At 42.0% G+C, this 21,570-nt stretch overlaps 1 protein-coding gene across 1 annotated transcript; it reads right to left on the reverse strand.

Moving 5' to 3' along the window:
- Positions 1–1,877: 1,877 nt before the first annotated feature.
- Positions 1,878–15,115, reverse strand: RAB39A (RAB39A, member RAS oncogene family). Its single transcript, XM_069883547.1, has 2 exons — positions 14,617–15,115; positions 1,878–4,729 (listed from the first exon to the last, which is right to left on the reverse strand). Exons 1-2 carry the CDS (start codon positions 14,937–14,939, stop codon positions 4,303–4,305), a joined length of 750 nt encoding a protein of 249 aa, XP_069739648.1. The 5' UTR covers positions 14,940–15,115; the 3' UTR covers positions 1,878–4,302.
- Between the last annotated feature and the right edge of the window lie 6,455 nt (positions 15,116–21,570).

Genomic DNA, 21,570 nt, shown 5'->3' on the forward strand with positions numbered 1-21,570 from the left:
AGGTAGGTGGTTTTCAGAGGAAAGCCTCATGGAACGTAGCACTAAACCCAGATGGATTACTACTACTAATGAGCTGGGAAATAAGTGTACATACATTCATGAGGTACAGTCTTTTTTTTCCTCTGAGGACCAGGCAGATGAATTTTTGATTGAACTCTTCTAGTTTTAAATGCATTCAATGATACCATTATTATTGCTAATAAGCCTAGGCATCGTAGGTGTTACTGCATACAGTTAAGCACTTATGCAAAGGATCGCTACACAAATGCTTGGACTTCTGTTATTTTAGAATCTAATTATTTTGCCATGCAGTCCTATCCATGAGGCTTTTTAGAGAGATTTATATTTTACAAATTCCTCCTTTAGAATTGCAATATCATTTGCTTCTTTAAAAGGTTGTCTCCAGACTTGAGAGATGAGCAACGCAATTGTTTGCTATCGACAATTGTGGTTTGATATTGAAAAATTTCTTAAACAGCCTAGCATGTTTGTGGTGTGGTTCCCTGCCCCTGTAGAGAATGAACCCTCAGCCCTCCTTCTTTCTCTTCAAGGCTGATGAAAGCCTGCTCTATTGCTGTGCCAGCTCCCCGCAAAAGGCAAGGGTGGAGATCTGGAGGACTTGATGTTATGTGCTGGGAGAAAAGCACTCTTCCAGGGTGTTAATCATGTAAAAAGAGGGCAATGAAGCATGTATTCAATAAGGGAGCTGAGACACTGAGACTGAGGTATCTGAGAGCATAGTGCATCCACTGCTCTAAGTAGGGCAACTTGGGTACCAGTCGTGGTTTGGCTGCAGCAGGAGGGATCTCAGCACAGAGCAACTGCAGTGTAGTTCGATGCTCAGCCAAGTCTCTATTATTTCTGTGAGCACAGGACAGTCACCACCTCAGAGTTAGGTTGGTCAGCCTATTCCAACTGAAGTCATAAACAAATAGTATGAACACATGTTACTTTGAATTTTTTCCCTTAGTTGATTCCTAGGGTGTGCAGTTAGGTTCTGCTTCATGCATAGGACAAATGTGATTATAAGCAAGCCAACACATCAGAAAAATCAATATGTAAAATATTTAAATGAGTAGAAGAAGATATTTATTCTTCTTTATAAAACTTAAAATAAAATCAATGAAAATGTAAACATTTTAGAAGCCCAAACCAAAACTTTCTATCCATTAATTTGCCAGGCCTGTGAATCCAAATACAAACTTTTTACTATTTCAGCAAGTTTTTCCTAGCTGGGATTTACCAAAATTTAATTTGCAAAGCTGTGATGTTTTCTTAATTAGTAATTTCCACTTACTAATTTGACTAATGAGACTTCTCTGATTTTTGTAATTTCTGGAAATTTCATTCTGGTATCAGTATTTGTTCTTCCTTGAGAGAAAAAAAAATATATGCACTGAACTGTAATCTGTTCTACATTCTATTCAAGATGTTCCTTGTACACTGTACTGCAAAGCATCTTAAAAAAAAAGTGGTTTTAATAGACGATTCTGTTAACTCAATTTATCAGAAGATTCTATTAACTGCAAGTGTGTAGTGAGAAGGTAAAGTAGTGGTTTAATATATCACCAAGATAGACAGTGTTTGAACGTACATGTTAATCCACATTTTTCGGATTTACAAATAAGACAACTATGTGCACAGTACTTTAAAATGCAGTGAACTTCTCTCCTAGTTGCATTGACAATACCAGTTCCTTACACAGTTGAACCTGGCTAAAAGCTCTCTTCCCAGTGTAATAAATGTGACAGTACAAGTACAACATCGACAGCAGAGATAGGCTCTGTTCTGATGACTGCTTATTTCTCTGTGCGTACCTCCCCTCCACTCCAGTCTTCTACCAGTCCCTCCCCCTGCCAACACCTCTGATTTTTTCATACAGAATGAAAATCTCATTGGCTCCAGAGGATTCAGGAAGAAAAGTTTAAGATAAAAGACTTTCACCTGAAAGTACTGAAATGTGTAATGAAATACATATTCAGAGTAATAGCAATACCGGGTATTTAAAAAGTTGATTTAATATTTTTAATATATTTTTTGGTATGGCAGAAGAAACCAGTATCCACATCCCATGGTGCTAAACACTCTACAACAGGCAGCACACAGAGAAGAGTCCAGGCTGAAGATCATACAGTCAGATTGTGTCTCAGCAGTCTTTGCGAATTCGAGGCAGAACGATCATCTCTATTTTTGAGATACAGAAGGTGAGGCACGGAAAACACGAATGCCTTGCTCAGAAACACACAGTGCACCAGTGCCAGGCTTTGACCCTGTTTACTCCCCAGCCACTGATTTATTCATTGGCCCATTCTATCCTCTTAAACAGCTAAGAGAATACCTTTTGAGATAAATAACACAGGCCTAGTATCGTAGGGGAATCAGTGTAAAATGCAAACAATCTGATTCTGCACTATCTTTTGGTATCTGTAGTAACTTACGTTTATGCAAAGAGGGCCTAAAATGCCCTCAATCAAAAATTTTTCAGTGTAAATGACTAAAATATATAGTTTAAGAGAGAATCAGGCTCACAGCAATTACTTTGTGGCATGCTGAGACTAGAATTAACTAACTGTTTTATTTGCTAATGAATTAAGGCTGATTCCTGTTTATATTAAGGCCTCTGTGTCCTTCTATGACAATGTAACAGTGCCTCAGTGCAAGCAAGACTTAGGCTGTTGAAAACATTAATCTTTCAGTTCCCTTTGAAGTCAATAATTTTAGTGGCTCTAGATGAATGAAATAATTGGAACCAAACAATCCGTCTCTATGCTGTGGAATAGTTACAAAAGGATTGTAAAAGGACCTAAAAGTAACCTGAGGGAAAATCACTTAGACGTTGAAGAAAAAGGTTAGATTAAATAGACTTGTTGCCTGGTCTTGAAAATGGAGAATTGTAACATGATAACACACCTTGACATGAAGACAACTGGCTTGATGTTCAGAGGTTATGAGTATGCCCAGATAAACTGTGGATGCTTAACAACTCTGGAGATCAAGTCACCTTGTTATTTTACTACAATACAAGAGAAGTAGACTTATTTGGCATTTAAGTGCTAGGCATATAGGGCATAGTTTGCATAAAGCTAGTGTGTGTTATATTCAGAGGAGCAGGAAGATGACCTCGAGCTCAGTACAATGCTACACGATCACAGATTTCTTCTATTGTTATTGTTATTAAAAGCTATTATGAGTTGCTTCCTTAGAGCAGGGGTTCTCCAGCTTTGATCACTGTTAGCAAAGCATCATTTTATAATTTCTCTCCTCTTCAAACAGTCTATTCATAAAAGTTCTGGTTTTAAAACCTTCAGTTTCTAGACAACAGTTTAACATTTGCTGGCTGAGAATAAAACAATCCTTGCTCTATTCAAATTTAAGGCCTGGGTCCCCATGGGTTGCAGCAGTTTTTAACTTGTTTTTACTTCTAGCTAGAAGTAGATTTATTTTTTAAAGCTAGTAAGGAATTTGTTTGTGTAAATTAACATAATTCCCTAGGCGTCAGTGTGGGTATGATAATTACCCAGATGAGGATCCAGCCTCTGAAACGTTAACTCCAGTAGTTGGGAAATACGTTTTGTATACAAGTCAAATAACAGCTGGATCATATGTGATGTTACATTTAGCATCATTGGCAATTCAGAAAATATTAAATAATAAATTTCATTGCTTCTATTCCCCTTTTTAGTATACAAATAAATCATCTTTTCTAAAACATTCTTTTTCTTTAGTAAGGCTTGTATTCATAGTCATATCAAAAGTGTTTGCTATTGGAGCAATCTTTCAACTTGCTTTCTTTAGAGTTATCTTTATTATTAAATTCTACAGCATTCTAAACTTTAATGGTCATTAGCAACCCTGCACTTGAGTAAGGAATCCCATTAAAAAAGTATAAGGTATAATATTTTCTTGTCCAAAACTAAGGCAGGATGAAAATAAGTAATGAGCTCATCTGATCCTCACCTAGCAAGCCTTGATTTTAAACAGTATTCAAAATACAAAGCCCAAGAGAGGATGTTGTCACAATGATTATTGCGCTTTCTCAGTATCTTGCTATAGGATTCATTTTTCCTTTAGCAATATATAATTTCTTTTTCTGAAGACTACACAAAGATATTGTAGTCTGTAACAGAAAAAAAGCACTTAAAGTTTTATAAAGTTATGACCTAGACAGTAGGATAAAAAACCAAATTACCGTTCTATGAGTCAGCTATGTAATGATCTAATATTGTTTCAAAATGATTATTCTGTTATTTAGGTTGGCATCATCTTCTGAACACCCAATGTGCTCTTTGGCATGCTACAAATTCAGCAGATGCACTGTTGTCTGGGCTTTACAGCTTCTTCTGATGAATGTACAACGTTTGGAACAAAGCCACTCTTGACACCTTCCCATCCATCTTGTATTGTGATTTCTCCTTTTTTCACAAGTTCATAGATATCTCGTGTAAGAATGGTAAAGGACTCTTCAACATTCGTGGCATCTTTTGCTGAAGTTTCTATGTATTTCATACCACAGTCAGATGACAGTTTTTCAGCTTCTTCTCTCGTAACCTCACGCTGTGACGCTAAGTCACACTTGTGTCCTACTAACAGGAACACAATCTGAAAGGGCTGCACGTGCATTTTTGCTTCTTCTAGCCAGTCCTTCACATGTTCAAAAGATCTACGATTTGTGATGTCAAAGACTAGTAAGCCACCCACAGAATTGCGATAATAAGATCGTGTTATTGACCTGTGAAGGAAAAAAAAGAAAAAGGAAAATTAAAATACGTCTCCTTGCATTTGTATGTAGGTTACCTTCCCATGTGTCAACGTGTTTTCATCTACTATAAGCTTTATGAAACTTCTTTCCTTTTTTAAAACTCATTGGAATTTATTAATTTACCCTCTACGCACAAAAATGTTGCTTTTCATTTTTGCTTACATTAGAATCATAGAATTACAGAATAGTTTAAGCTGGATAGGTCCTTAAAGATCACCTAATTCCAACCCTGCAACACGTCCTACTAGATCAGGCTGCTCAAGGCCCTGTTCAGAGGTAATTTTCTAAACATGCTTGAAGCAAACATCTCTGGAGTGAATTTTGAATGCTGAATTATTCCGCAAAGCATGCTTTATTAGCAAACAGTAGCACATGTTCACAGAATAAAATATATACTTATTTATCAAATACTTACTTGTGTTAAAGTCTGAGTCCTTTAGTTTTATGCAAGTTTGCACTTTGCTCTGTTCAAATCACTGATTTCAAACTGAACTATGTAGGCAGATTTTGAGAGACCTGGAGCCTAAACTTGCCGATGTACAAGTGCATCCTTTTGTATTCTTTGCAGAAAATTCTTTGATAGCGAAATAGGTACAGATAATCATAATTCTTTGTGCTTGCAGAAATCAGCAGGTAACAAACAGACTAGGAAAGGAAACTCCCTAAACAAAACTGTCCAAAAGTAACTGAGCTGGGCAAACACATGCTTGTTACAGCAGTGGCAAGGAACACTTCTACTCAAAAGCTTTTTAAAATTATATTTACTCTTTCTCAGGATGAGACTTCCAGGGTTGGCAACAGATATTTTCTGCTTTTGAGCCTTCTACTTTCCAGAGCATTTACTGGAAGGAATTTTGAAAAGAGGAAACTTGTCCTTGGGTTGAAAAGATTTTTAACATGCTCTAGAAGAAGAAAATGGTATTTGTTAGTATGTGGAGAGAGAGAAAGAGACAGGGAAGCGGTTGAGTCATCATCCCTTGAGGTTAAGTGGTGGTCTTGGAAGTGTTAGTTTACAGTTGGACCTGATGATATTATAGGTCTTCTCCAGCCTAAATGATTCTGTGATTAAAAAAATCAAAACTTTATTGTAAGTCTGTAATCCTGAGTGATAGGTGAGGATGGAGAAGGTGAGAAGAGACATTTTAAAGGAAGTGGCAGCCTATCAAGGAATGAACACATACACTCATTACTAGCATAAATTCATAGCTAGTGTTTAAGTATTCTCCAACTGAGACAAAATGCACAAGCTCTATTAACAGCCATTATTTGAAATTATAATTTAGCCAAGAGTTAATTCAATTTTATTTTAGGATTATAAAGAGGATGCAGCCTCAAAACTTCTGAAATCAGGATGAACCTTACACAGTAACATGTCTTTCCATAACAGGAGCTCCCTCTGATTTTCAGTTTGTTGCATTTCACATAGTGTTTTATAACAATTTGAAAACTTAATTGTATAATTAGCTGCAGTAGTCATATTACACATAGGGAAGTGCACAGCTAGATAAGGCTTTGGTTTCTTGGCATATCTAAATCCATTTAGCTACAGCAAACGGCTTTGGAAATGGTTTTATTTAGATAACAGGGAAGGATTGCTTGCCCTAATGTTTAGAAAGATCTTTACATTTCCAGCAACAGAGTCTATGGAGTGTCTGAACAGTTTGAATGTGAAGACAACAGGAACTTACCCTCAGATTAATTAAAAAAGCCTGGATATGAAAAATAACACATGGTTTCACAAAATTATTTAAGACTATGAATGAGGGGCAATACATTTTCTGAACTATTAAATAAAGGTGTCATAAACATCTGTTTCAGGTATTTCTTGAACTTTTTGGCTGTAGGGCAGTTGCAAACACTGCAAGAGTGCATTAAAATAACTCAAGTGTTTCTAGAAAGAGCAGAAATGGGTAACAAAATAGGATTCAATTTGGAGAAATGGAAGCTAATACAACCTATTTTCATTTTTAAAAAATCTTGAAAACTGTTATGGCAAAGAGATTCATTAGCCAGGGAAGAAAGTACATTAGCAGTGAAGATGCAGTGCACCATTTACCAAACATTTCTAGACAGAATGATGTAATATCATGTATCTATGAACTGCAGCACAGAAAAACAGCCCTCTGTATGTTACTGGGTGCTTATACAAAACAGTCAGTACCCTCATTGCTGTAACTCACTTCTGCAGAGTTATGCTAATTTACAGTACCTGGTGATCTAAGCCATTATAGTTAATTATGTGTATGTGTTGCCTGTAACAAAGAGGATTAAAAAGCATTTGTAACTTTGGGCTGTGCATCACGAAAACTGGGTTAATAGATGAGAGTAATTTTTTCTGTAGTTTTAGTATGTATGATTTGAAATTAGTTTTCTCATTACCAAAAAGAGGTTCATAGAATCAGTAGGCTGGAAAATACCTTTGAGACCATCAAGCCCAACTGTACCTGTTCACTGCTACATCATCTCCCTAAGCACTACCTGTCTTCTAAATACCTCCAGGTATGGTGGCACAATGACCTCCCTGGGCAGCTTCTGCCTGTGCTTGATAACCCTTTTGATGAAGAAGTTTTTCCTTATGTCCAATCTGAACCTTCCCTGGTGCAACTTGAGGTCATAACTTGAGGTTGATGTATTCCCCCTCTACTCTGCTCTCATGAGACCACATCTGGAGTACTTCGTCCAGTTCTGGAACTCCCAAAATAAGGATACAGAACTGTTGGAATGGGTCCAGAGCAGGGCTACAAAGATGACCAAAGAGCTGGAGCACCTCTGCTATGAGCACAGGGTGAGAGACAGGCTGGGGCTATTCAGCTTGGAGAAGAGAAGGCTGCAGGGAGACCTTAGAGCAGCCTTCCAGTACCTGAAGTGGGCTACAAGAAAGCTGGGAAAGGACTTTTAAAAGGGCATGGATTGATGGGATGAGGAAGAATGGCTTTAAATTGGAAGGGGAAAGATTTAGATTAGACATTAGGAAGAAATTCTTCACAGTGAGGGTGGTGAGACACTGGCACAGGTTGCCCAGGGGGTTTGTGAATGGCTCCTCCTGGAAATATTCAAGGCCAGCTTGGACAGTCTGAGTGGGAGGTGTCTCTGCCCATGGCAGAGGGGTTGGAACTGTATGACCTTTAAGGTCCCTTCCAACCCAAACCATTCTATGTGTCTATGATACTAGAGTACCACAGAAAACAGTAAAAAAAGAAAAAAGTAACACAAAAGTTTTAAAAATATATGTGATACATTGTCCTGTTATGTGATTGACAACGCCTGAGAAAAGGATGATGTTTGCTAAAATACGGTCTACAAATATTTGAATAGTTTTACTATTAAGGTGAGTTATTATTCACAGTTCTATTTTAATAGAAAACATTCCTGATAAATAAGATAAAATTTTGAAGCCAAATGTTTAGACCACCAACTGGAAAAATGTCTGGGCATGGCGATGTTGTAGATTGTTCAATGGTATCTGAAATATCATATAGATGCAAAAATATTTGACTTAAATATGACAATCAGAGTAGATGAAGAATAGACATATATAATTTTAATAGATGCCCTGTACCACACCTAGAAAGAATGAAAAAGCATTGACTTAGGTGGTCTGGTAGGTCTCTGATTTTGTTTTAGTTTGGTTTTTTTCTCTCTAAATATAAATGCAAGGGCAATTTTTGCCTCTTAAATATTATCACTAAGGATTATAAGACTTTAAGTGCCTTCAAGAAGGCTTAGGCAGAACTGTAACACCAATATCTGAAGTTGTGCACCTCTCAGCTGCGTGTTCAGACATGGTGAATGAGCATGTTCCTTGGAGACCTGAGCGCTCTACCTCTGCGCAGGCTGCGAGCCACCCAGAGGGGAGAGTCCTCCCTTCCCTCTTGGTTCAAATTAAAGCTGAAAACAATCCATTCCCCTGGATGAGTGATAAGGATTCTGCTTGGACGGGCTTCCCAAGAGCACACCAACACCTTCAGATGTGTTCAAGCTCCTTGCAAAATGCAGAGGAGGTTTCTTTCAATGTAGTGGCAGTACCTGTCTTTCCCACAGATTCCTAACACACTACTTCACGAGTCATAGGTCAGTGTTCACAGACCCTATGGTGCAGAGGCTGCTCGAGGGGTCTTGCTCAGAAGACATACAGCTTTATAGACTTTACGGACCATGCCAATGTTCTGCATACGTCTTCACTGAAAGGCTTGATGATGAGAGTGCATGGTGGCCAGCAAAATTTGAGGACGGCTGACAGTAAATGGCTCTTCATGCAACAGCTGGTAGACTTGTAGACCTCCTTGAGGAAGACGTTACAAATGCAGAGAGTGTATCTGTATTCCATGGAAGACAGAACAAGTCCTGAACTAGAGACTAAGTGAACTTTAGTAAACAGACAAAATGTACCAGTCTCCAGAAGTCCCTCAAGTTGAAAGTAGAGGATAGCAGAGTACTCAGGAGAATTCAGAAGACTCTTATCAGAGACAAAATACCCACATATGGACCACAGACAAAATCAGACTGGCCTCTCTTGTGTTCTTCCACAAGCAGGAAACCCATGTACATGATTATACACACTTTGGTAAGTGTTGCAAGATCAGACTCTAAAAGAAAAATGAAGTTTTTAATTCCCTTATAGTTGTCCCTTTTTTAATAGAAGAAAAAATACCCTAGGGTCCTGCAATTTTTTCAAGTCAGGATGAGGAACTGGTGGCTGGTCAGGTTTGATATCGTCTAATTTTATCCATCCAAAGGATGTTTGAATTTCCATTTCTCAAATTATTCTTGCTAAAATGATGGCTTCTTACATAAACTTTTCTTCAACTAATTAACATCATTAAACTAGCACTATGGAACGGAACATGTCACTTGCAGCACCATGATTCTGTGGGGAGGCAAGGAGAGGGGTGTACTTCCTTTAGTAGGGGGAAAGCTTTAAGTTAGGGCCAGGATGCAATTAGGATGAAAAAGTAATGGCCAAAGAGCAGCCTTTCCTCTAAAATCTGGGAGACAGCAATGAAGCCTGCCACCTCCTCCTAGGAAACTGTTGAGAAGCAGTGCTGGTTGGAAGCTGGAAGCAGAAATTTGTTCAGATTTAGAATCTGGCCAATATGCCTGTGACTTTGAATATATGAGGAATTGAACTTTTAAATCCATCCCTGCATCTGTCTTTATTCACGTTGTCTTGTCTATCTCTGCACAAAATGCATTTTCTTCTATTTCTTTGTGCCCAGTACTTCCTTGCTGACTCCTCTCTCAGCTTCTCTTTCACAGAAGACTCTGAATCCTTCTCAATTAGTGATTGATAGGAACGGTTGGACTCGATGGTTCAGTGGGTCTTGTCCAACCTAGTGATTCTGTGATTCAAAGTGATAGCTAAAGGGAAGCGCCCAAACTAATGTGTCTGCCCAGGCCTTTGTTCAAAATGCAAACTGATATTTCAGGAGGGACTCTGCCTCCTATCTATGGCTACATTAAATGCAAGGAAACAACCCTTCTACTTAATAGAGGTGACTATATCCTTTTGGTGTCCAGAGGTCTGTATGGCTGTGCTGCACCTCCTGTTTCAGACTGGAGTATGCACGTCATGCCAGTCACTGGTGAGGTGTGCGCTACAACCTCCAGCTGCTCCACACTAAATATGTGAACTATTATGCCCTCTTTGCCTGAGAGTTGCAAACATAGATTAAACATTGAAAAGGTAATTCTTAATTTCTCCTCTGCTCTGTAAATAAATAGAGATTACAAAGCTGTTGTTATATATGCTGTTGTTATATGGATTGTGCTAGCATCCAGACTATCCTAAGCTTTTATTTTCATCAAGAATACTTGTATGAGTAATATTTTTGCTTATTCCATATAATGTTTGGCATTTGTAATAAATGAAAGGTAAATACAGATAAAGGGTTGGAGAAAATCTGTTTTGTTTTGGTTTGGGTTTTTTTATTAGAACAAGCTAAAAAGGTAAGACTGCACTAAGTATTAAAAGGGAACCACAGCACTTGATATTGAATGCAGTAAGGTACCTCCAGATGGTTCTGTATTTGAAATTGCTGGAGATGAGACTACTCCTCAAGAAGTTTTATGTTGTGATGTGCAATAATGATATGTTAGAATGTTTTTGCAAAGGATAACTTCAAAGTCTTTAGTTTTAATTGGGAATATTTGTTAAATGAAAGTCCCAGATTCTTTTTGAAATTATCATAGAATCATAGATTCACTAGGTTGGAAAAGACCCACTGGATCATTGAGTCCAACCATTCCTATCAATCACTAAACCATGCCCCTCAGTGCCTCGTCCACACATCCTTTAACACCTCCAGGGAAGGTGACTCAACCACCTCCCTGGGCAGCCTGTTCCAGTGCCTGTTCCATGAATTTTCATGTAGAATATGTGTTGGTTCTGCTAATTAGTTCTGCCTAAACTAACATTATGGAAGGGGAAAATGCTGAGTGGAACAGAAGTCATCCTCTTAGCTTAACCTAAATATTAGATTAAAGATGTAAGGCCCTAATTAATACTCTCAAGAAAAGCCTTGGTGAGATGATGGCCACTGGACAACTGTTTCTAAAAATGAATTAGAAGATGCATTAATCACATCTGATTAATACATCTTCTATGTGATTCTGTGATTGTGGCTTTAGGGTGACTTTAAATCAGTCACAATGTCTCTTTTTCATTTTGATCTTACTGATACTTACCAGATGAACCAAACTGTCACTAAATGTTTTATCTAATTTTGAAGACTCCTTTTTATGCTATGACTAAAGACTACAGTGCAATGTTATTAATTTTAAAAATACGCATTACTTACTCAAAAAGAAGAATAAGGATAATGTTTTATTTTCGAGCCGTTTGTTTAAAACAGAAGGTATCTATTAATAATATCATTGTTTACTGAAATGTGGGTTAACACCATAGAATTGTAGAATCATAGAATGCCAGGTTGGAAGGGACCTCAAGCACCATCTAGTCCAACCTTTTTAGGCAATATAGAGTTTAAATGCCATGGCCCAGAACCCTGTGAAGCTGAGCCTTAAAAGTGTCCAGTGTAGAGGAATCTATCCCTTCCCTGGGGAGATTATTCCAACCTTGAACTGTTCTCATAGTGAAAAATTTTCTTCTGGAATCTAATTGGGATATAACTAAGACATCCCCACAATATTCTGGCCCTATGTTTGTGACATGAACGCTCAATCTTAGCACATCTACCAAGCACTTTCTAGCCTTGGAAGGTTCATGATTTAGAGCTACTGTTGGATTTATATACAGGAAAACTAAACAAACAAATCACAGCAAAGTAGACAATGTGAAGCACAGCCAAAGCAGCAGATTGCTCTAAATAACTAATCTCAACCTAGAGTGTATCCCTCATTTACCTCAGTCTGCATTATGGACCTGAGTCTATACTAAGCAAGTCTGTAGGTTCTTGTTTTAGTGAAATGTTGGAGTTATTGATCACAATGTTGGTATGGCACCTAGAACAATGGGAGATTCCGCTTGGTGATACCTTACCGTTGTCAAAGTAAATATAGTCAATAGCTACCCTGTATGAGCTCAAAATAAGTAAATTCTCCAGCATCAGTATTTGTAGCTTGCTTACCCTTCTTGTGGAAGTGGTAAAAATTACTTTATTTGAGAAGTATTGTGAACAATGCATGTTAAAGATGATTTCTAAGACAATACATGAAATCCAGTTCAAATAAAGCAGCACCAATGAACTAGACACAAGTAAGTTTTTTCCAAAACAATTTTTTTCAATAAAATAAGTACTTCCTTTTTTAAGAGAGTGTGATGGCAGGTGTGTCATACACCCTTTTCCCTGGGAATTTCCCTAATGCCTGGGACCAAAAGAAGGGGGTTATTAGGCAGTCAGTAGTTTGCTCTGCATGCAGGGAACTCCCCAGGGCACTTTAAAGCCTGGTTTTACATCCTCTAATGAAACAAAGCAAGTGAATCACCGCAGAACCGGGAATCAGAACTGCAAACTGCTTGGCATTATGCAAAATTAGATTACTTCTTGGAATAACTAGTTCTTCCCCAAGACCATCTTTGCTTGTGATCTGTGGTCTTCTCCATTAGCAGAGAACAGAATGTGCAAGATTTTAACCCATGATGTATAACTTTGTAAAATAGTTATATTTTACTTAAGTGTAAAACAGAGTATACAATAAATGCTACAATATTTCGTACACTGAAAAGAAACTCTTAGCAAAAAAGCAAACACAAATATTTAAAATTAGTTCCTTCAGTTTCTATCTTCTGGGTATTAGAAAAAAAACTTAGATGTATACTAATTGTAATTTTATAAACAACCGAATACATGACTCATCACTGTATATCCCCTGAGTATTCCCAGGTTAAAGGAAGGCTGTCATTTGTATGCAAAACTATATGCATTTGCATTCCTTTCAGGCAGCTGCCTTGTCATTGGCCATCCCAGCTATTTGTCAGCAAATTCAAAATAAAGAGATTATACATTCTTAGTCACTTATTAACAAGTATTTTATGCGCTTCACTCGAAAGCACAAGGAGGATGAAAAATGTTAGGAACTTGCCATTATCATGGTTACTTTCTTTGATAGCCCTAAAGAGGCCTGCCTGCAAAAATACATATAAAGATGTGACTCATGCAAGCCCAGGAAAGTTTTTTGTTTCACTGTTACGCTTGTTCTTGAAAAACAGGGTTGTTACCCCCTAGTAAGATAGTGAAATCCCACCTCTTCAGCTGAGTGCAAGAACCTGCACAACTGTTGCAGCAGAAGATAGGGAACATAGAAAAAATTATTCTGGCCAGTGAAGATACGCATTTCAACCCTACTACTAACATCACAGTAACAAGTGTGTGGGTCAGGTACCGCACCGATAGGCTACATATTAGCCTCCCAGCTAAATTCATACTTGGTGAACCGCAAGTCCAAACTAAAATCCATGCACAACTTGCACTACAGCTACAACCCAGCCACAAGAGTGAGTGAATGATAGTATCAGTTTGTATGTTGGGGAATGATGGTGACTCTTCTGGGGCAGAAAGAGAGGGTAGTTTTTCTACCCTTTTGTGACAGAGAGAAGAAAGGAGAGGATTTAATAGTGCTGCATTTGAGCTAGTTTAGCTACACTATAAACGTCAGAGATATTACTGAAGGCTCCTGGCAACCATCAGTGCAGAGCAGGTGCAAAAGGCCGATAAAACACTAATGAGGGACTGTAGCTGGCTGCCCGGTGGCTTCCACACTGCCAAGGCTGCCCTGGTGCTTGCAGAGATGCTGCGCTGGAAGGATGAAAAGCAGGGAGGTGGCCTGGTCTCTCCAGATTGCATGGGAGGGTGAGTTATGGCAGAGGGAAATACTGCAGGGGAGGATGAGTTCGGAGGTGATGACAAAGTAAGAAATGCAGAGTGAAGCAGGGGCCTCTTGCTGCAAAGAAGACAAAAAAATGCAGAGGAGGGATTGCTGCGGTAGGTCCAGGACTTCAGGACAAAGATGAGGGAGGGAAGGAGGAACAGGACAAGGCCACTTGTTACCCGCTAGTGTGAGCTGGGAAGGGAAAGGCAGCTGTTCCCCGGTGGGTGTGAAGGGAATGGGAGGAGAAGGAGGAAGCTCCTGGGGAGGAAATGGACAGTGGGGCGAGAGGGACAGTGGGGTGAGAGGGACAGGGGGGCATCAGCAGGCAATGGAGTGGAGGGCTGTTTGGGGCACATCAGCAAGCGGGTGCAGTGTGAGACGTGCTGGGGGACCAGGCGAAGTCCTCGGGACAGCAGATGTGTTGGACGATGAGGGTACGGCACCGGGAGGAGGGTGTGCCCGGGGGCCGCCAGGTTTTGGCGAGGTGGAGAGAAAGGGGGTGGGAATGGAGAAGATCCCGGGTCCCATACCTGAAGCGCTCCTGCCCCGCCGTGTCCCAGAGCTGCAGCTTGACCCTCTTGCCGGGCTCGATCTCCACCAGCCGGGAGAAGAAGTCCACCCCCACGGTGGGGTCGGAGTGCAGCGGCCCCGGGAAGCGGCCCTCGGTGAAACGGTGCAAAAGGCAGGACTTGCCCACGGTAGAGTCGCCCAGCACGATCAGACGGAACTGGTAGATCCAAATCGCCGCGTCCATGGCGGCCCCGGCCTGGCCCGGCTCCGCCTTGGGGCTCTTCCTGGGGCTCCTGCGCGGGCGGTGCCTGCACCGCGCTCCGATCGCCCCAACGCCCGGCATCTGCGTAGCGGGCGGGAGGCGGCGGCGCTGCGCGGGGCCTGGGGAGCCTCGGGGACAGCACGGGGGACACCGAGCGGGGTAGGGAGGCGGGCGGAGGCCGGGTCCCCCCGCCCCGCTCCCGGGGCGCCCCGCCGGGCTCCCGCGGCTCCGGGGCGGGGCGGGCGCTGTCCCTTCAGCACCACGCGGGCTCCCGCGGCTCCGGGGCGGGGCGGGCGCTGTCCCTTCAGCACCACGCGGGCTCCCGTGGCTCCGGGGCGGGCGCTGTCCCTTCAGCACCACGCGGGCTTCCGCGGCTCCGGGGCGGGGCGGGCGCTGTCCTTTCAGCACCACGCCAGGCTCACGCGCCTCCAGAGCGGGCGTCGTCCTTTCAGTGCCACCCGGGGTTGGGCTGGGCGTGCCCGTCGGCACTGTCCTTTCAGCCCTACGCCGCCTGGGGCAGGTGGTGTCCGCAGGTGCTGTCTCTTCAGCATCACCCGGGCTCCCGTGGCTCCGGGGCGGGGCGCGCGCTGCCCCTTCAGCACAAAGCCGGGCCGGGCTAGTGGTGCCCGCAGGCGCTGTCCCTTCAGCACCACCGCGAGCGGGACTAGTGGTGCCCCCGGGCGCTGTCCCTTCAGCACCACGCGCCGCCCCCACCATTGCCAACGGCCCCGATCCCCGGTTCTGGCCGCCGGGGCCGCCCCTCCCGGTCGCTCTGCGGTGCCGCGGCCCAGCCGCCCGCCGGGGCCTTCCACCGTCCTGTCATGTACAAGGCAAGACGGACACTCCCCCGCACCCACTGGCTGTTGGCTGTACTGCTGTGGCGAGGACGCTGCCTGCTGGCTACAGCCGGAGGGTCCAGGTCACTCACAGAATTACAGAATCAATGACCTGAGTTGGAAGAGATCCACAAGGATCACCAAGTCCAACTCTTGTCCCTGCATAGGGACAACCCCAACATTCACACCATGTGTCTGAGGGCATTTTACAATTGCTCCTTGAATGTTGTCAGGCTTGGTGCCATGACTACATCCCTGGGGAACCTGTTCCAGTGCTCCACCACCCTCTGAGTTAAGAATCTGTTCCTAATATCCAACCTAAATGTCACTAGGCACATCTTCCTGCCACTCCCTCAGGTCCTGTCATTGGTCAGCAGAGTGAAGGGATCAGCACCTGCTGCTCCTCCTCCCCTTGTGAGGAAGCAGTAAGCTGCTATGTGGTGGCCCCTCAATGTCCTCTTCTCCAGGCTGAACAGACCAAGTGACTTCAGCTGCTTCTCATATGCCTTCCCCTCTACACCCTTCACCAACTTTGTGGCCCTACTCTGGACACTCTTCAGTAGCTTGCCTTCTATAAAAGGAACAGCCAAAAGATGCCAGAGGGATTTATGATAATACCGCACTATGGCACCCAAAACTGCACACAATACTCTAGGTGGGATGGTGCAGCTCCTTCCATGGGCGACACGTGTAGGGGTGGCCGAGGAGAAAGGGGATGCTAGGGAGAGGAGGAACCAGGCCAGCCTGGAAAATCAGGTGAGAGAGAACCAGGCTATTAAAATATGAGATTTGCAAAGGAAAGTGGGAGCAGAAAGGAAACACGTGAGAAGAAGTGGAGGAACCAGATCAGCAGGTGAAAGAGGGGCAGGGAGCCAAACAGAAGCTGCCAGGTGGGGTGGCTCCTGAGCAGGGACCAACCAGAGAAGTGTGAGCCAGGAAAGAGAGAACAACAAGTACAGGAACAAGTGCCAGGTGCTAAAGATGGGCTGGGCAAGTGGCTAAAGGGAAAGGGAGAGTTAGGGATTAAGATATTCCTAGAGAGAACTATGCCAACTGTCTTGAGAAAAGGCATACTACTGGAAATGACAGGGATGTACACTTTTCATTTCCTGGTACAACAAACTGCATGGATTGGGCCTTTGTGGAACTACCTTTACCTATGGTAATAGAACAATTCTGTTGGTAGAGTTGCCAATCGGAGAAGTGTCTTTGCTCCCCCTGGGATGTCAGTGAAGTATCAGGTTCTGATAAATCCTCTGAGCAATACATCCTTCAGATTTCTTTTAAAATCGCAGAGCCACTTGGGAGAACAAAACCCAACAGACCTCAGACAGCTGGTAAGGACATTAGAGTCAAATAAACAGAAATCCTAGGACTTCTGGTAAAAAGAATTGCAGCAACTTCTTGTGCACATTGGGCTGGGGTGAGGGAGCCGGGGGCAGAGACCCTGAGAACTGAGCAAAGCAGAGTGAGTGAGCTGGGAAGTAGATTGTTGCTGGCAGAAGGTCAGCAACAAGTGAATACTCATTTGAATAGGCACTTTGATACTGAAAAGGACAGGGAGAAGAGATGGGTGACAGTTGTTTTTCACACAGCCCGCTGTATTCCTCTGTTAATATTAGGCACATATGCACTGCCTGTGGCTGGCTAGGGGCACATCTGAAACTACATTTATTTTGTAACTTTGTGGGGCAGTTTTTTTATGAAGAGTATTCTTATTACCTGAGTCTGGTTTTGTAATTCCAGTGCATTATGTGGTCACCATTGTGAGACCAGTTTATTTCCTCACATAGACTTTGCTAGACCTCACAGCTCCACAGCCTGGATATATGAGACCAAGGGCACCTTGGCCCTTCATCTGACCAAGGGAAGGGTGAAGTCAGAAGAGGGAGTTGCATCTCCTGCTCAGGAGACACCCGGGATTGGAACTAGATGATCTTTGGGGTCCCTTCCAACCCAAATTATTCTATGATTCCTCCAGCCCCCAAATGAGTCTGTGTGGGATGTACGAGCATGACTGGCCCTGGGAGTCTCATCTGGGTGAGCCCAAAAGCTTCCAGCAGAGGCTTGGCCTTCCAGCAGCCAAACTTGCCCGCCTGCCTATAAAAGACACAGCCAGGAGATGCCAGAGGGTTTTATCTTGCTATGCACACTGAGCTGAAGCTGCAGGATGCTGCCTGTTCCAAGAATCCACACTCTCCAGGGACCTTTTGGTGTGGCCAGTCAGTCTCCAGGACCTGGTAAATGTGTGTGTCTCGGAGTGTGTTTCCCCCTGAAGCTTACACATTTCTCCCCTCTACTTTAACCAGGTAGTCTGTAAAAAATAAGTTGAATGTGGCTTGTACTTGACTAATTGCTCCTTCGAGTAACCATTTAAACAAAACAATATTAACTCATGCAAATGAACCTCCAGAAGGGTAAATCAGTTCAGTTCTTGCAGTTTTACATGGGACAATGCTTACAGGTCATTCCTAGGAATGTTTTCACAAAAGTGGCATTTGGATACAAGAAAGATTTGCAAATAAAACAGAGATGTGAGGTATGTGATATCAGTAGCTCTCATACTTGCCAAATGTGAATAGGATAAAATCTTAAGTAGACTTTGCTCTTTCTATAATAGCTGGATCCTGCATGGATCACCACCCTGGCTGACACTCACAGGTCTTCAGAGCCTAAAATAAGTTCTCTCCAGTTAGATACGCAGCAGATTACTGTCCTCTGCACTTCTGGGCTCAAGAACCTCACACTAATGAATGACACAGCTCATTTCATTCCTAACAGGTAAGCAAAGTTAATATGCCTGTGGCATTACAGTTGATCTAAATACGTTTGCAACTATTTCCAGGCTTCCACAGTCTGGTCTGTCTAGCTAAGCTTGTTGTCATAGAAAGACAATGGTATGCAAATTCACATAGATCCAAAGCTCAACCTTAGACATTCATCTGGGACCTTTTGAATGGCTTATGTGAAATGCTGCCCAGAGAACTTGCATTTGTCCTGTTTAATATGGAATGTACAAGGTGGGTAAATTTTATCTCTCAGCCATTCAGTTTTTGTTTCTTGCCAGTGAGTATGGGAGCCCTCACTGTATGCATCCATCACAAAGGTCTTCAACCAGCAGTCAGAAGAAGCGATCAAAAATGGATATGCTTTACGGAGCTGGACAGGTTAAAAGGGAGATGTTAAAGCAGCAATATGAACCAGACCTCCCTGCAGACAGTTTCCACTGCTTGGGTGTTGGTGGAATGAATCTCCTCTTCCCAGAAGGGCTGAAACAAACCTAAATTTTGGGAAATAATAAAAAACCCAAAGCAACCCAAACCTCCAAATCTACTGCATTATTGGTGAGATGACTGCACTAAGCTATAAATCCAAGACCTTGCAATCAAAAATTGTTTATTTCTTTTCACATTTTTGACTTGGCATGGGTTTTTCTCAGCCTTTGGTAAGTTACCAGGGATTACGTAGAGCACAGCGCTCCTGAAGAATGTGCACACGTGATTACATGGAAGTTTAAAGAAGCATGGATGAATGTAATTGATTCTCAATCCTAGTCAACCTGAGACTGAGAAATTATGTTTTCTGCTGCCACCTGAGAACTGAGGAAGCAGTCTGGAAGTGAGATGCCATCTATGCCTGTTTTAATTGACTAGGCTATTAGTCTGGAGGCCAATACAGATGCTCATTTTATCAGTGAAAGTTTCAACAGACATAAACCGGAGATGGGATACTCTCTACTAATGAGCAATGACTCTTCCTTCCTCTAAGATGTCATCAAGCCAGCTAGGTTTCACCTGATGCTGGGAAGAACATTTCTTAAACCACAACGTTTTGGTAATGGTTTTTCCACAGACTTCTCTGATGCACAGGTATAAATTTAATATCTGAGTAGTAGAACAGCACTATGGTGAAGTGATGAGTCTGCCCAACAATCTTGTATGTGGTATAAGAACAAACCTACTGCCCTTTTTATCTTTTGCCGTACATAGTATTTGATGGGTTTCATACTTCCTTCTGTGGTGTTAATTAGTAAGTCACTCCAGCTCTTGCTGAAGCTAAAGCTCTTGCTGCTGGCTGGGATGGTCGAGGGGGAGCAGCAGGTTGAGGCCAAGATTTTAACACCACTCTTGCTGTAAGCCTTCCTTCTGAAAGTTTCCAAGAGTGCTCATATCTCCTCAGACACCAAAGACAATTGAGTAGGACAGGAAACCTGGAGGACACCAGGCCTGCTACCCCCGTGATCCACAGAAATCCTCAGCAGTACGAACAGGAACAATGGAATGTTCCAGCTGCCCAGGTCCAACTTCTTGATCTTGTAGCAGGATGCCAGGGTTCACCTCATCATGATTAACAGCTCTGCATAATGCTAGGGTTCATCTCATTATGCTAGCTTTACTGTGGTAAGAAATGATGGGATAGCAAAGAAGTGCAGAGACAATATTCACGTAGCAAGATGGTGAAAATATGTGTTTGATAAGTGCTTGAAAATGTTTATTGATTTGCATCATCTTAGTGCATTTGTCATTTATTGCTGAAAGTCTATTACTGCTACTGTGTCTGGAACACCTGCAGCTCTTCAGAGGTGAAAGAGAAAGCAGTATTCTAGGAAAACATGGCAGGAGTTATAAGCTTCTTTCAGTTTATGGTATCATTAATGATTTCCTCTATAGATTTCAACAAATAAGTGGTTGTTTGGTATATTTTTATAGTGACTTATGTATCTATGTGTTAATGTGGTTGTTCATTAAAAGGTACACTCTGACCACGTAGAAGATGTCCTTGTTTCATGACAGCGTTCCTTATGTTTTTGAGATAGACATGTGCATTGTATAACATCAGTATAAAACCAGGAAGGGAATGGATGCACAATGGAGTCATCCGAATCCATGGATCCTACACATACATATCCACTTTGTTCATGAGGCATTAAAATAGCTCTCTGGAGGTGGTGCAAGTGAAACCACTGCAGAGCAGAATGAGCTCACAGAGGCAGTCAGGGAAAAACAGGAGCACGCAGCTGGGACAAGGAAATTTTTGCATAACTTCTCAAACCTGATCTTCCAGAAGGAACTGCAACTTAACTTCAAAGACAAGCCTGGGAACAGAAAGTCATAACTTCTCAAAGTATTAAAAACCAAGGACTGAGTATTTAGTCAATAAACATTCTAAAAGCATTAGCTATTTCTATACTTTTCCTCACATCTCACCAATTGTTAAGACATCCTTTTTCACACAAGCAAATCACCTGTATCTGATCTATAGACCCATTATTGTCTCATCCCTCTTTGTTAATGATCTCCTTCCTCCGAATGTAAGTAATATTATGTTATATTCAGAGAAATCACTCCCAGCTTGGTGTTTGTTGTGTCTAGATAAGATGTATAACAAGAATAGTATTTCCCACCCAAATGGCTGTTTACTCCAGGTATAATAGATGGTATCTATCTCTGAAAATCTTGTCATCTTAGACATCTAAGATGGTATCTTAGATAGCCACAGTTACAGAAGAACATCTGACTCAGCAAAGCGTCAGGAAAACACAGAAACATGCAACCGTTTTCAGAGATACTTTTTTTTCTGTAAGCATCGCATCTCTGAAAGAATCCTACAATTCATTGCCCACTGTCATGGTAATCTGTTTTCCCAGATTCCCACTTTTGCTCCAGATGCATTCTCTGATAATTTCTTAAGAGAAGTATTATGGTTTATTAGCAGACAGGTAAGGCTGTACTTGATAATCTCAAAGGTCTTTTCTAACCAAGCGATTCTATGATTCTACAATGATTTCTAATTTCCTTCCCAACGTCTCTGTCCTATCCAATATCTGCAACTCTTTTCATGCTTCATACTACTGCATGCCTTGCAAAAGACATTGA

This window comes from Phaenicophaeus curvirostris, chromosome 1 (genome assembly GCF_032191515.1).
Source record: "Phaenicophaeus curvirostris isolate KB17595 chromosome 1, BPBGC_Pcur_1.0, whole genome shotgun sequence".
In the NCBI taxonomy this organism is placed as follows: domain Eukaryota; kingdom Metazoa; phylum Chordata; class Aves; order Cuculiformes; family Cuculidae; genus Phaenicophaeus; species Phaenicophaeus curvirostris.

Coding starts and splice junctions, on each gene's coding strand:
- RAB39A (XM_069883547.1), bottom strand. CDS start 14,939: ATGCCGGGCGTTGGGGCGATCGGAGCGCGGTGCAGGCACCGCCCGCGC. Junction 4,730..14,616: donor GCGGGGCAGGAGCGCTTCAG/GTATGGGACCCG, acceptor TTTCCTTCACAG/GTCAATAACACGATCTTATT.